The following is a 17294-nucleotide window of genomic DNA, read 5'->3' on the forward strand; positions in this document are numbered from 1 at the left end:
TCAATTAGCTATTATTAAAAACCAAAAAATTCATGCCAGTGTACTGTTCTTTTATCCTCAGTACTTAGTCATACTGTTATTGTGCACTTTCAAATTTCTCATCATAATAAAGCCTTGATGAACAATAAAATCACCAATATTTTTCATTTCGTTTCAATTTGTAATAGATACCTCACAGCAAAAGAACTGTGTCATAGTACTTGAACATTCTAACAAAATATTTACATGATATAAATTGCTTTTCTGTGGATTTGAATAGAGAGAGCCCATTAGGTAAAATCATTTATTACACTTGAAAATTACCAAAGTTCTGTTCCCAGCAGCCACAGAAGGCAGCTCCAGGGGGATCTGACGCTCTCTTCTGGGCACCTACAATCATGTACACACACACACACACACACACACACACACACACACTACATTCACACACTTAAAAACTCTTTATACTTGTTTTTTAGATAATGAAACCAAGATACTCAGACCAGCAGAAACACCTGGTGTTTCATGTGAAATACACATAATTTTAATCATCCATGGTAGTTTTAAAATTATGTCTAATACTATTTTATTTATGCATTTTTGTTAGAAATCTGAATATTTGCTTGAATGTGTTGAGTATTTGTCTTTCTTTGTAAATAATCTCTACTTTCAAGATTTTCCTGCTGTACTGGGCACTGGCTGCCCATTTGGTTGCATAAAGGCTAAAAGCCTCTCTATATCTACCTTCAACTGTTTCTTTACCTCTGTGGCTTTTAATTTTTTAATTATATGCTCAGTTCTTGACTGTTCAGAATGCAGAAAACAGAGAAAAAATATTATTGAACATTCTAATATTGAGTCATCTGTAACACGAATCTAAAGAGGTCTTATTGAATAAAAAACCCGGTGCCAGATATCAGGGTGAAAGGTGAAAGATCAGAGAAACAGAGCAAGCCACAGCCAACCTTACCTTGACAACTCCTCAGCTGCTCCTGTTTCCTCAGACTAAAAGCCTCCGAGTCCTCACCAGAATGGATCTCAGCTGAACTGCTGCTAAAAAGCCTAAAAGCTTAAGAAGCTCTAGTTCCTGTCCTCACACCTTATATACCTTCACTTCCTGGGATTAAAGGCGTGTGCCACCATGCCTGGCTCTGTTTTCAGTGTGGCCTTGAACTCACAGAGATCGGGATGGATCTCTGCCTCTGGAATGCTAGGATTAAGGGTGAGTGCTACCACTGTCTGACCTCTATGTTTAATATAGTGGCTGTTCTGTCCTCTGACCCTCAGATAAATTTATTGGGGTGCACAATGTATCACCCACAGTCATCCTTTACACTCAAGGACTAAAACAATTCATCACAATGTACTTTTCCTTAAAAGGTTTCTTTGCACATTGTTGCATGAAAAACTGTTTCTGTATGACATAAACAGATATATTTCTGGAGATAAAAGAAGTTCATGCTGACATAAGTCAGCAAAAGGACCAATTAAAAATTGGTTCTTCAAGGGGTTGGGGATTTAGCTCAGTGGTAGAGCGCTTGCCTAGCAAGTGCAAGGCCCTGGGTTCGATCCTCAGCTCCAGAAAAAGAAGAGAAGAAAAAAAAAAATTGGTTCTTCAATAGACTTCTTCCAAAGACACACAGATGACCTCAAGCATGTGAGAGGTTGAGCTTCACATATTCCCAAAATGAAACCAACCACAGCAAGATTCTAGTCCATACCTACAAAGACATCAGTGACTAAAAAGCACATCAAACCAAAACCCAGAAAATAGCAAGTGCTAGCAAGGACGTGAACAAGCTGCAACTTGCACGCATGCATACACTGCTGGTAGAAATGTAAGGAGATGCAGTTGCTATAGGCAACAACTGGACAGTTCCATTTAAAAAAAAATAAGCAAGATGCAGTTGATATACAAAACAGCTGGACACTTTTTTAAAATAAAGCAGAATTACTGTATGACCCAGCAGTTTAATCCCAGCCATATACCCAAGAGGATTCAAAACATTACATTCACACAAAAAATATTTGTGCATGAGAAGGTTCACATGATTATTATTCATAAAAGCTAAACTATCCATTAACAGACTGGGTAGATAAATAAATATGGAATATCCAGGAATGGAATATCATTCAGTCATAAGTAAAACTAAAGTTCTTAAATAAGTGTCATTGTAGGTGAACCTTGAAAACATGTAAATGAATCACTCATGAAAAATACCACATCTGCTTGAATTTACATCAGTGTCCAGATGGGCAAATTTAGATATGAAGTAGGCCAATGGTTTCCAAGGATTGGGGGTTGGGATGCTGAAGAACTATCTGCAAACTAGTGGGGGATGTACATAAAAACTGCTATATCAAGAATCACTCAATTAGGTACAAAATAGTGAATTTTATCTTTTGTGATTATTTTTCAAGCAAAAACATATTAAAAGAATACTGCTTAAGTCATTAAGCTAGAATATTCCAGGCTTTTAAGAGCAGTAATCACCTTATTCCCACATAGGGACTATGAATATATCACAAGACACTGATGGTTGCAAGAAGCTCCATGTGGGAAAAGCTACTGTTGACACAGCATTTTAAAGTCCATTCTAAGATATGACAGACCATGGTGTCTTATTGAAAAGGAGATAAGAAGGAAGAACAGGAACAGGGCCAGGCAGGGAGTCAAATTCATCAGCCTCACAATTTTTCTAGACCTGGTCACCAGCCCTTTTCTTTCCAGAGAAAACCAAAAGCCCAGCTGAATTCTTCTTTTATCAGTAGCAAATTTTTCTGCTTCTGTTTTACTGTTACAAATGTCAGTGGGTCATTCAGGATTGAGAAGATTCTTCTCATGATGGAAATAATTACTTTATAACAAAGATGAAGGATCAGCAAAACACCTTTCCAGAAGCCATTTCTGATAGTCACATTTATTCCACCTTTAATTTGCTATTTACTAGAATTTATGTGGAGAGAAATGTTGCTGCAAGAAAGAGAAGCAGGAATAGCACAATTAACTAGATAATAGCAACAACATGGTTCTGCTGTATGAAAACATGTAGGAAGAGAAGTAGGCAGGGCGGCACCATCTGAACTTTAACCAAGATATTTAACAATCTCTGCTATTCTGTTTTCCAAAATGGCAACTCCTACATTAACAAGTATGTTTCCACTTAGACACTCTGAGTTCTGAAAACAGTAATTTAGCTCTGTGTTTGCCTCAGAGAACAGCCTACATGTCTATTCTGTTTGGCTAAATGCAAAATTGAACACAGGAGGGATGGATAAAAACTGCAAACCGGGAGAGAGCAAGGCACACCTCCTTTGGTGAGGTGACTTCATCACACACCTCTATTTTCGAACCCTAGAGCTGCATCCTGAAATACTCCCGATTGCTGAGGTTTTACTTTCACACACCCTCATATTTACTTCAAAGACAATCTAGAATTATTTCTAGGAATTAATAGCATAATAAAATCTACTTTTCTTGTATTTAACTGCCAGGAAAGAAGTAGCCAAATTTATCTGAGTATATTTAAGTCATGTATTTTCAGAACATGGTCCAAGAATGGAGTCATAGGAGAATTCTGAATACTTGTGAGAAAACTCTAAAACAAGACCTCAGTTTCTTCAAAGCATAGAATTATTCTTGGAATGTGTTTGTACTCCTCCTAGGTATAACAGATTCAATTAAATCTTTATTTGCTTCTGTGGAAAAACATGTTTTTGCCATAGGGGGCTTGTCCTTGTGACTGTACACTTTACTCATGTGAATGCTTAACCCTCAGAGTATAAACTGTCTGATGTTCTGAATAAAGTTGGCTATTGCATGAGACTAGTCTGCGCATTTTCAGGCTCCTTTCTGACTCCACCATCAACTAGAAAAGTAAATAATTTACTGTTAACATAGAACACAAACACATTTACGAGAGAGGGGAGAGTTTCCAGAGCAAAAACTTCATTACAGGTGAGACATGGCAGCCCTCGAAGTCTGTCCCCTGAAGCAGTACTTAGAGCCTGCCTCCTGTTAAAATTGGCACATCCTCGTGGAAATAAGGTTCTCTTATCAGCAAAATACCAAGATTCTTCAGTGTTTTTAACTAATTATTATTTTAGAAGGAAAAGAAAAACTATATCAATTTTGCTTTCATATAAGAAATAATGTTTAATTTTACTGAACTTTATTTTTCAGAATTCTTAAAAATGCTGGCACATAAGAAAGCACCCAGACAATCCACTGTCCTTTCCTTGCTCGTCCCTCGTGCTATCACAGGCCTTGAAAGTGATGTCTTTAACAGAAACCAGGGTTGAGCATGCCAAGAGAAAGACACACTTCACAAAATTTTAACACCAGTAAACAAAATTAAAATGTAAAAATCATAACTTACATAGCAACAATCTCTACCATAACCTGCTATAAAATGAATATTTCTTGATTCTATTCATAAGAAATTCATTCACTCCAATACTGAGCATATTAATTTGAGCAGAAATGGAGACCTAGAAGAATTATTCATCTCAGTATTTTAGTTAGTGTTTCTATTGCTGTGACTAAACACCATGATCATACTGTAAGTTGGGGAGGAAAAGGTTTATTAGGCTTACACTTCAGCATTGCTGCTCACCACTGAAGGAAGTCAGGACAAGAACTCAAACAGGGCAGGATCCTGGAGGCAGGAGCTGATGCAGAGGCCATGGAGGGGTGCTGCTTACTAGCTTGCTCCCTATGTCTTGCTCAGCCTGCTTCTTCTAGAACCCAGGACCACCAGCCCAGGGATGGCACCACCCACCATGGGCTGAGCCCTCCTCCATTAATAACTAACTGAGAAAATATCTTACATCTAGATCTCACAGAGGCATTTCCTCAACTGAGGCTCCTTCCTCTCTGATGATTATAGCTTGTGTCAAGCTGACACACAAAACCAGCCAGTACACAGGGCTACATTTCAACATCCCTCCAATGATTTCTAGGTACTCACGTTATCAGAGCAAAATTCTTACGGAGTCTATAGAACATCCAAAGTATTAGGGATTAATAAATATGAATAATAACAGAATATCCAAGCTATTAAGGAACCAAGAAATTGATAAATCCTATCTAGAATATAGCTTTTTGCGTAAAATAAGAAAATAAGTATCTTACTTCTTAACATTTTCAGTGTCAACTATATGAGCCAGCACATGGGAAAGGTACTGAAGTTAAAGCCAGGAACATTACCTTTATATGAAAAATGTTCCTTAGAAAGTCACTATGGTGATATTTCATTTGTACTGAAATGTGATTTTATTTGTATGTTAATAAATAAAGTTGCCTGGGGGTCAGAGCTAATAGCAAGCTATGGTAGAAGCCAGGTGGTGGTGGAGCACGCCTTTAATCCAGATCACATTACAGGCAGAGTCTCTGTGTGTTCAAGGACACAGCCAGCATGGAGACACACACTTTTAATCTCAATACCAACCATAGAGACCTAGAGGTCTATATAGACAGGCAGTGACAAGGAGGTCATGTGGTTGGGTTACAACTAATAAGAAGGCAGAACAGAAAGTCAATAAAAGGACAGACACACAGGAAGTAGGCCTCTTTCTGAGGAGAAGGACAGCAGTTGCAGGAAGGGTAAGAAGGCGGTTTTAAGTCTCAGCTCTTAGCTACTGCTCTGACCTCTTGGGCTTTTAACTCTGCATTTGGCTATGTGTTTCTTATTTAATAATACCCTTACGTCTACAAGTCACCCCACTTACTATAATCTTAGAATAAGGGGCTGTGGAGATGGCTTGGTGGGAAAAGTGCTAGCTGTGCATGATAATTTCAGTTTTAACCCCTAGAACCCATGACATGATGATGCAGGCCTGTAATCCCAGTGTGTGTACAGGGAGATGATGTGAGGATACAGGCCTGTAATCCCAGTGTGTGTATAGGAAGATGATGTGAGGATGTAGGACTGTAATCCCAGTGTGTGTACAGGGAGATGATGTGAGGATACAGGCATGTAATCCCAGTGTGTGTACAGGGAGATGATGTGAGGATGAAGGACTGTAATCCCAGTGTGTGTACAGGGAGATGATGTGAGGATACAGGCCTGTAGTCCCAGTGTGTGTACAGGAAGATGATGTGAGGATACAGGCCTGTAGTCACAGTGTGTGTACAGGGAGATGATGTGAGGATACAGGCCTGTAATCCCAGTGTGTGTACAGGGAGATGATGTGAGGATACAGGCATGTAATCCCAGTGTGTGTACAGGGAGATGATGTGATGATGCATGCCTGTAATCCCAGTGTGTATACAGGGAGATGATGTGAGGATACAGGCCTGTAATCCCAGTGTGTGTACAGGGAGATGATGTGAGGATACAGGCATATAATCCCAGTGTGTGTGCAGGGAGATGATGTGAGGATATAGGTCTGTAATCCTAGTGTGTGTGCAGGGAGATGATGTGAGGATACAGGTCTGTAATCCCAGTGTGTGTACAGGGAGATGATGTGAGGATACAGGCCCGTAATCCCAATGTGTGTACAAGGAGATGGGAGACAGAGTCAAGGGATCCTAAAGCATTCACAGGCCTGGCATGCCCAGCAGCAAACAACAAAGAGACCCTACCTCCAAAAAGGTGGAAAATAAGAGCTAACACCCTAGATGTCTCTGCCCTGCATACAGGCACTGTGGCATGTGTATGTATGCCTACACTCACACACACCATATACCTCACACCCACACACACATATACATTCAATTTAAAAAATAATAATTTTATAATATATTTCCAAAGAACTACAGAGTTGTCATTTCTGGAAGGAGATAAGGGATAAAGTAAGAACTTAAGTACAATGCAATATTGATTCTGGCCTATCCCAAAATATGAGGCTGGACTGAAGGGCTCAAAAAGTTCATTGTTTCTTTTGCTTCTACAAAAGACAACTAGTCACTGTACCTGAGAGTGCTAATGCCTGCCAGTTCCAGGATAGAAGGTGAGAGCACAGTGACAGCCAGGCAAGTGATGAGTTATACATCTGTTGCTGTAGATGTGTGTGCGCCTATGCACACAGGTTTCTATACAAACTTAGAAATCCCCTGAAACTTAAAGACAGCAACTTTCTCCCTCTTCACACCCACATGCCTCTGCATATACATGGGACTGGATCGTCTCCTCAACTCCTAAAATGTTGTGCCTCCCCTTTGTCTGTTTGTACTTATTCTGATTTGTGTGTGCAAGGTAGCCAGGAGACAGCCTTGGATCTTGTTCCCCAGGAACTGTCTACTTTATTTTTTGAGACAGGTCTCCTGCTAGCCTTCAGCTTGCCAAGTGGGCTAATCTGGCTGACCAGTAAGACCCAAGGATCCCCATCTCCAGCTCTCTAGCACTGGGATTGCAAGCACGCGCCACTGCACCTAGCTTTTTAATTTGGGTTCTGGAGATGGAACTCAGGTCCTCAGGTTTACAAGGTAAGCCGTGTGCTGACTGCACCATCTCCCCAGCCCCAGTCAGCTTTACATATGTAAACCCGAGGTACTGTTGGAGGTGACAGCAGAAGTCAGAGAAGAAAGGGTTAACAGAGGGACCGAGTCAAGGAGGAGAGGAAGTGTGTTATAACAGCTCAGCAGACTGAGTGAATTGGAACGAGGTCCAGAGAGGTGACAGGGTATTCATCCAAACAGTGTGCATGCTCCCTTTTCTAGTTCATGAAGAGCTGCACTGTGGCTAATGAGTCTCGGGTTCAAATCCCTGTGCTAATGAGCTTGATTGGTTAAGCCTTGCTTGTTTATCCCACAGTGTACATTGAGGCCACAGGGCTGAGGCGAAAACATACTACAAAGGCCTAACGATATATGAGTCTTGTAAGTTTAATTGTCCTCAGGTCAGAGTCATCAGATATGCTAATTAATTTTAATCTATGGGGGCTGTACAGCCACTCATAAGTACTGAAGGATTCCAATGACCCTATTGTTTTGTGATTCCTTTAAATATTTTTTTTTTCTAAATTCACACCACTCTGGCAGCTGGTAACTTCCACATATTCACACACTATACAGAAGACAATATATGTCTATAACAGAATATCTATATACAGATCCTGCCTAGCTCTGCCTCCCAAGTGCTGGGATTAAAGGCGTGCCCCACCACTGCCCAGCTTCTGCTATGGCTTGCTCTGACCCCAAGGCAACTTTATTAATATACAAATAAAATCACATTTCAGTACAAATAAAATATCACCACATTCTATTCTATCTCAGGTATCAGCAACATGAATATTCTATAACAGAATATTAGTCATCATATTTACTCCACAGCAACATGAATTTTGAAAACAGACTAAGCAAAAAAGGCCATGTACTATATAGTTCCACTTATAATAACCATCTAAAGCAAGAAAACCACATGTACAGAAAGCAGAGTAGCTGCTGGGGACAAAAGTGGAGGAACTGGAGAGTGACAGGGTTCATTTCTTTTGGATTATTCTGGACTCCAGATAGTGGAATCAAGTGTAAAACCTTGTAGAGACACTGGAAAGCAATGAAATGTATGCTTTAAAATGGTACCTGTATAGTATGTGGTTTCTGTGACTACAAACATTATTTACTTATTTGGGGGAAGTCATGTGCTACAGTGTGTGTGGTACTCAGAGGACAGTTTGTGAGTTTGTGAAACTCAGTTGTCCCTTTCCACCATGTGAGGCCTGGAGCTGGAACTACCCACTGAGCCATCTTGCCCCTCCTGAATTCTATTCTAAAAGCCTCTGAGAACTGGTCATGATGCCAGAACACCTGGCTTTAGTCCTCACACTTGCTCTGCCTTGTTTCACACATACCAATTGGCCTTCTGAGCCTTCCACCTGTACATTGACAGCTGGGGTGAGCCTGGCTCTCCTTGAGGTCCACTCCTGCTCCAAACTCTTCAGGTAAGGAAACATCCATTTAGAGTGAACATCTACTGCCATTCTCAGAGAAATAATTCTCACTTCTAATGGGCTTTATAGAATGTCTACTTTGAGCATATAATATATACCAGGCACTGGAATGGATTATCTCATTAAATCTATACAATAACTTTGTGGAGTGGGCCACTCTATTTTTCTGATTTTTCAAATGTAAACACCTAGATTTGTAGAAGGTGAATATGTCACCTACATTAGCAAAAAACTAGTAGGGAAGCTGAGTTGCCCCACACCAGAGATCACTTACAGGGGACTGCTTTTCTCTACCCTCCACCTCAGCTCAGGCCTTGTGCCCTTTACTCATTGGCAATGTGTTGAGACTCACTCCACTATAAGTTTATCACACCCACCCTACAGTAAGTGATTTTCAAATTACTTAGAGTCAGGAAATATCTCTGAATTCTTTGTTATATGTCAAATACTAACCAGATAAGATTTCTCTTGATGATGGCAATGGCTGCTAGCATACCCAAATGTAATGAATAAAGCCATGCTTGGATTAATACCCAGCAAATAGGAACAATTAATGGCAATACTATGCCTTGTCAGTTCTTCTCCTTGTCCTACTGACTAGAGTAATTTCTTTAATGAACCTAGAATTTTCTTGTTAATTACAGATCATTTACCAGACCCAATATAAGGTCATGCTTTGAATTACACAATGATGTATATATTACATTTCTTTCACATCTCTTTATGAAGACACAGACAAAATAAATTTAACCAGATCTTTAGGTATAAAGTATTACTTTAATTTAGGCTAGCAAGTGACTGTGCCCACCACATGGGGTCCTACCTAATGAAATTGCTTGTGGCAGTTTGTTTGTATAGATAAATAGTAAGCCCTAAATATGAGCCTGTATCCACATGTGTGTGGTTCACAGACCCAGAAAGACCAGCTAGGACTGACTGACTTCATCAAATGGTTGGAGGAACAAGGGCTTCCAAGTGAAAATTTGCAAAGTTGTAACAGTTCTACTTAGTCCTATTATGAAGCATAACTGAAAGTTAGCTTAACAGGCCCTTCTGTCTTTATTTTTAGTGTCAATAAAACAAAGCAGTAACAAAAATTTGCATTGTGGCAATGAAACCTTGGCATGAAATATAAATCCACTGATGAAGCTCATATTTTTTATGAACCTGAGACCCATGTATTAATAGATCCAAAGTCTGTCTTAAAACAGATATTTTGTAAATATACCTTGGTGTCAAATAATATTTCTAAAAAGTCAAAAAATAAAGTTAAAAACTTTTCATGCTAATATTTTAAAGGTAGTATTGGAGCTAATTTATAACCATCTATTAATAGCCATTAAAATGTGATTCAAAGAATGCTTAAGAGAAAAAAAATACTAAAAAAGAACATACTTCAGAATCTGTTCACTAAAGTCCTCCCCAGCACACATATTTCACGATCTTCTGTTCACTAAAGCGCCCCCCCAAATACATACTTTAGGATCTGTTCACTAATGTCCCCCAACAAACTTCGATTTCATCAAGTCTTGCCATTTTAAAAGTTTTATAGCTTAAATGACCATATGTCTAATTAGTACTACCCAAAAAGAGAGGAATGAAAGTTACTTCTATCTGGAACTCCCAACATTCGATCAAACAGCTGCTGACATGGTGGATGTGATGGCTGAGCAGGTAAGTTTAGAGAGCTTAGCTGCAAGTACAGTTACTATGTATCAGCTATGTCAACCTGATTCTCAGATCTAAGAGGCAGAATATCAAAAATTGAATAAAATCTCTAGTTTTAGAGCCTGAGTATTAAATATTGAGCAAAATGAAGGTCAGCTCTGGCAAAGGAACAATTTTATATGAAAGGATATTCAAATCCCCCTTCACTGAGCAACCACAATAAGCCTTGAAGATTTACATGATTGAGCTAGATAGCTAGCTTTTCTTATTTTTTTTCCCCTGGGATACACAAAGAGAAATCCATAATTAAGCGTCACACTTCCCCGGGGCAGAGTGTTTTCTTACACTGACAAGCAAAATGAAGCATTTCGAAGCAGGCATCGCCATGCACAATGCCATCTTTGCATTGCTATTGTTTTAATGTATTTCTGGCTATTAGGCATTTGTCTATTTTTGGTCAGCAAGGCATGCATTTTATTTAAAGAATTCTTGTTTTGGATGAAAGGCTGTAGTTATGTTGGTAAAATTAGGTTTCTACAATGGTATCTGAAGAATAATTATGGCCTTACTTGGACTGTTCTTATATGCATTTGATATTCAGGAGAGTAGCTGCAACTTTTTTATAATTAATACAATTAAAATTAACTCTAAGTGAAAAAAAAAGAGTGTCCAAAATCTATTTAAGCTCAACTATATGCTTTTCTTTTCCTTGTTTGTCACAGCTGGTTAAGCATACCACACACTACACTAATCCTGATGTTGGAAATGCCAAGCAAACTATGCTTAAAATTCCATCAAAACAGCCAGAAACTAATGACAAATTGTGTATTCAGCAACTCTTTTGTTCTGCATTAAAGAATGAACCATATCACTTCAGCCTCATCCCACCATAACCTCTAAACTACTCCATAACAGAAATTCTCTTAGATTTCACATCCCATCAGTTTCCTCTCCGTGCTATTACATTTATATACAGGCATTTAACTACTACCTGTACTTCCACTGCATTAGTGGAAATAGACATCAAATCACCCTAGACATTTGTTTTTTTAACTGAGGATTGGGATCCCCCTGTCCAGTCCCACCGCAGTTTCTGATTCACCCCATCTGGAATAATCCTAGAACTGTGCAGATGTATTGTAGGCGACGCTGATGCTGAAAAGCAGAAGATCCAGCAGGGTCTCCGTCCTGGATAAAGTCACAAGAGGCCATCTCAGTGACTCACTCTGCACACCCAGTGCTTGGGAGGCTGAGACAGGAACACTGTAGGGACTCAAGACCAGCTGGGTGACTGGGATGTTTAACGTTATCAATTTGATGGAACCTAGCATCCTCAGAGACAAGCCTCTAGACATACTTGTGAGGCACCATTCTGACTAGGTAAAGTGGGCAGCATCATTCCCAACTACATTAAAAGGAGAATGCCAGCTGAGCACACACATTTCTCATTCTCTGTTTCCTTACTATTGATGCAACATCAGGTACCTCAGGCTGCTGCTACTAGCACTTCCTCCATGACAAGCTGAACCTTCCAATTACAATCCAAAATCAACCCTTTCTCCCTGGAGTTGCTATTGTAAGGGTATTTATCACAGCAACAGGAAATGTAACTAAGAAAGCTAACTGGGACTACAAAAGTATTTTAATTAATTAATTTAAAAATAATTAGAACATCTAAGAAGCTTTAAAAGTTTCCAAACCCAAACTCCAGAACATTTATACATAAAATAAAAATTAATCTAAAATCCACATTGAACTGGATGTCTCAAATTTTTATCAGCTAAATTTGGCAGCCACACGTTTCAGTTCTGCTATAATAAAGTGGTAACATTTATGCACAAATATTATAAATATAACTATAGCTAGACCCTTCATCTCTGAGGAGCACAAAAAGGATGGGGCTAAATAAGTAGACTATTTATCCCTGAGAAGGATGTTTCCTTCTGAGTTTTAGTGTTAGAAGTAGATATTAGCAGATTAAAATTTTCCATGGGATCATTCCCAATGTCAAACAACCACACACGACAGTGAAGTGCTTACCAGTTCCTTTAAACTCTGAGGCCAAGGACCTTATCTTGGTAGACAAAGCATTGATAGGGCACCAGCTCTGATGCTCTGGACATGAGCTTTTGCAGGGGAAAATATTTATGTAATAAATGACATGAGCACATGGTAGCTTTTGATAATGCAGTGGAGGAAGCACTTTATAGTTTTACAATTTTGGCATAAAAGCAATGATTTTTGCTCTTACATAAACAGATATTCAGTGTGCAGTTTTGATGTTCTGTAGAGTCTATTTAATCCCAGATTGGCACACTGCAGCATATGGGCAAATGGGAGACTTCGAAATGGAGAATCCTCTGTGATTAATGACTCTCATATAGCCTTCTGCCAGATCTCTGATTTAAGGACAAACATTTTACTTAAGTAATTTAAGTATTAAGTGGCATTCTTTCATAAATACCCATAGAGTTAAATTATTTTAACAAGTACTGATGAGTTTAGTTTATGCAATGCTTCCTTATTCAACAGCGTGGAATTTTTCACTTGCCACCAGATTGGAATAGCTATATCTGAAGACTAAATGATGTTTGGATGTCAAAGTAAATTCCATCAAACTGAGTGAAAAACTCAAAAATTTACACAAACCCTACAGGACCAAGAATAACCATGGTAGTAGAAAGAGAGGGGAACAGAAAGGCTGTCATTCCTTGGTGAGGATGTTAGGAGATGGTAACCATCATTTGATTCTGGTGGGAATGTAAACACATGAAGCTACTATAGAAACCAGCATGGAGTTCCCTCAAGACCCTGAAACAGAGCTGTCATGTATTCACTCAGGTATATCCCAGAATAGCTCTGGGTCAGCACAGAGAAACTTGTGCATCCATGGTGATGGCCGTACTATTCTCAACACAGGAAACAGAACCAGTCTAGATGTCCATCAACAGTTTGGTGAAAAAAAGTGTTACATACAATGCAGTTTTATGCAGCCATAAAATGAAATCACAACCTATCTAGGAAAATAGATGCAACTAAAAGGCATTATGTTTAGTGAAACAAGCCAGGTTAATAAAAGTAACAGTATGTTTCACAAATATATAGAACCTAGATTTAAAATTGTGTGTTTATTTATAGACCATGAAACTAGAAAGTAGATCATGAGATGTGAGGAAAACACCTTAAAGAGGTTGGAAATAGACAGTAATGGGATGTACATGGTGAGAAATCAGAAGGGAGAACTGAATGGGGGAGAAGGGACCTGTTAGAAGACTGGACAGGCCCGAGAGAGAACAATGAGAGAGCAGAGTGAGTGAGATAAAGTATACATGTGAAGAAACCATGTATGCTCAAAAAAGAAAGAAGAAAAAAGGAAGGAAAGAATGAGAAGAGAGAGAGAGGAAGAAGTGTAGAAAAGGAAAATTGCCTACCAAGACCATGGTTAGCTGAGTACTTCTAACAGTTCAACACACCTGATTAATGGTAACCAAATAGATTTCTTCCCTCATCTCCACTCCCACCCCTGAAGGCTATCAAAGCATGGCTGGAGTTCTGGCAGTCTGACAAAACACTTTTTAAAAACATTATTCCATACTGTGGAAACAATCTCTCGTTGGCTGAATGAGGAGCAAAGAAATGTGTTGTGCTGCTTGTCGTGGGGTCCCACACATACATAAAAAATTTTATGTTATTTTCTCTTTAGTAACAAAAGCTGAAGACTTTTAAAACTTGTATTTCCAGAACAAAAAAAGATGACATAATTGGTTCCTTCTAACAGGATAGCTTACCAAATCCAAAGGCACTGGAGCCTCCAATGCTGTGAGAAGACTGGACACTTGTAGAGGTATACAGGCCCGTCACCAGCAAGCCGTCAAAGAAGGTGCTTGTTGAGATTGCAACTGAGATACAGGAGGGGAAAAGAAACTTTAGTTAGTACAGTGAGAGTGATCAAATACACTCTGGAGTATTAGGTGTAGTCATGGACCAATTAACCAGTTATTTTTGTTCTATCTGTAGTGGACATGTACATATGTGCATGCACGTGTACACACACACACACACACACACACACACACACACACACACACACACACAAAACTGCAGAGGAAACAAAAAACCTCACATCTTCAATGTTTATAATATTATAATTGTTGGCACTAAATTTAGTTCATAGTCCTACCTTTTTGTATTTATTTACATATTTTCTAGCTACATTAAAAGTCTGAAAATAATGTACCATCAAATAGATCTCCTCCCTCATCTCCACTCCCACCCCTGAAGGCTATCAAAGCATGGCTGGAGTTCTGGCAGTCTGACAAAACACTTTTTAAAAACATTATTCCATACTGTGGAAACAATCTCTCGTTGGCTGAATGAGGAGCAAAGAAATGTGTTGTGCTGCTTGTTGTGGGTTCCCTGAAGTTTCTCAACAAAGCACACTAGTCTGTATGAGTCAGCCTGCTCCTCTTGTGAACAAGAAAGGGACCACTGTGTGCTTTATGTTTCAGAGCAAAGTCTACAAGAATGGTACACATGATTTCACAGCCACAAAGCTGAATGTTCCTCTGAAGTCTAGATTAAATCAATCTGTTTGTCACAATCTCTGTGTTAGGCCTCTTAAAATTACATCTTGGTCCCCACCCTAAAAACAGATCATGACCTCCTCCTTGCTATGATGGTGCTTTCTTGCCTAGCTTTGATAAGATAAAGATGATGGCATTTGGAAGAAGCAGCAGAGGAAGGTAATGACATTATTTTGGTAGTGCACAGATCAAGGCTGTCATTCCACTGGATGGCAATAAGAAGAATGGCCAGTCACGTTAACTCTGATGAGATGGTTTAAATGAAACTCCAAGACATCCAGTGAGTAGAAATAAATGGTCTGAAACATTCATATCATACAGCATCAAACAAGACCCATGTATAATAAAATAGCCTCACATCACACCATCTCCCAAATGGCACTGGGTGTTCGAATACATTGCCTTTCCATCTCCTAATAAAAAATAATAGTATGTTTCAGTGCTGAAATATAACTCAGCTGGGCTCTGAGCTCAGCAATCTACATGCATCTCATTTAACTGTCAGAGCATGTGTGAGGGGAGAACTATTATTGTCCCAGCATAAAAATGAGCAGTATCTGGAACAGCACCCAGGGCTAGCACCTAAATGCTTCTGATTCTTAATCTCCTTTTACTTTGTCTCTGGGACAGGACATCATGACATCAACTCCAAGCAGCAGCCCACCATTCCATTTGGGGTAGGGAAAGCAGGAACGCAGGCCCTTAACCGCATCACACCCACAGACAGGGTAAGAGGTCAACAACTGTTTCCATGCTGTCACCTGCCTGTCTGTGCCTGTCCAGCTAGCTTTCTCCAGTCTTGCAGAGTTCAGGGCACAACACACAGTCGATTAAGTCCACTAACTATCAAGACAACCCAGAGACATACCCACAGGACAACCTAGCCTGAATCATTCTTCAATTGAGATTTTCCTCAATTGAGGAAATTGAGGTTTTAGGTTGTGTTGGAAGTGAAGATTGACACAGCACTGCTTATTTCGTTTCTCTCCTGTTTTTTCTTGTTTGTTTGTTTGTTTTTTGTTTTGGTTTTTCTGTTCTCTTCAGATCCGAAAGTGGCAGGCACACTGGCGAGTATTTTATAGCTCTTTTACTGGGTTGTACACATGCATGAAGGAAAAATAAAGCAAAAACCTCAAAGTCAGTAACATTATTGTAAAGAGTGAAAGACTATGGAGGGATGACTTCTGGGCGAAGGTAGGTATGGGATGAGGCCCAGGCATCATGTCCTCCTCTGCTACCACATGCCTGAGTGTGCTTAGGAAACCCACTCCATCTCTCTGTGTCTAAATTTCCTTATCTGCAGAATAATGTCCTAACCCCAGGGTCTCGGAGTCTGTTTTGCTCAGCACAAAGCCCATGGTTGATTCTATGGAAGCTGATTTCCTCTGTATCAGTTAGTTCAGTGAGAGGGGAAGGGAGAAAGAGGCAGAGACAAGGAGAGACAGTTTGGGGACTGAGCTAGGCCCTCCAGCATGTTAGGCTCTACTCTTAGGAGCACCAAACCATACCGCAGCCTTTTGTTTACATTCTGACGCAGGATCTCATGAAGGTTCCCAGACTACCCTTGAATTTGTGATGCCCCCTCGCTTTCCCACAGAGCTGAGATTATAGACTCAGCTCTCTTGACCAAGATCAATTTTTTCAGTCATTTTTGTGTCCCCTGGCATGATGAGGTTTCAGGGAAAGTTTCTTCCTGTCATGATACTCTTATTCCTTATCAGATTTTAACATTGTCCTAAGTGCCCTTCACAGTGACACCTAACCTGCAGTGACTCCTGGGACCCTTATTTCTACTTGCCCTCACTCCATGTCTCTGCAATTAAGTTCTAATGCATCTCGATCTGGCTGCTATGGGCTCTACTATACTCCATTATACTTCAGCTCCAGTTCCTGGATCCAAGATGCTAAAAACCATGAGGGTATTTGTTTGCTATTGGAGGCAGACCTGAATTTGAGCTTTAGCTCTCTCCACACTGACTGGTAAGTGACCGGAGTGTCTTCAATGTCTTGTTTATGAAAAAGAAGACACTATGAAATATACTGGGAGAATTAGAAGTCATGGTGTCCACTATGAATCTCTAACTTCTAAACACGATACTATGCATGCAGTAAATAATCACAAGGCAGTTCCCTTCCTTTCTCTCTCCCAAGCCCTGACCACAGCCTTGCCTT

General features: G+C 39.7%; 1 protein-coding gene across 2 annotated transcripts in view; it reads right to left on the reverse strand.

Annotated features, from left to right (window-relative positions):
- The window catches only part of Reln (reelin), a 459087-nt gene that overhangs the window by 370661 nt on the left and 71132 nt on the right, over positions 1–17294 (reverse strand). For both annotated transcript variants that reach the window (XM_036180358.1, XM_036180357.1), the window contains exon 2: positions 14328–14438. In XM_036180358.1, coding sequence (XP_036036251.1) covers positions 14328–14438 — 111 coding nt within the window. The remainder of the gene's footprint in view (positions 1–14327; positions 14439–17294) is intronic.

Source organism: Onychomys torridus, chromosome 3, assembly GCF_903995425.1.
Source record: "Onychomys torridus chromosome 3, mOncTor1.1, whole genome shotgun sequence".
NCBI lineage: Eukaryota > Metazoa > Chordata > Mammalia > Rodentia > Cricetidae > Onychomys > Onychomys torridus.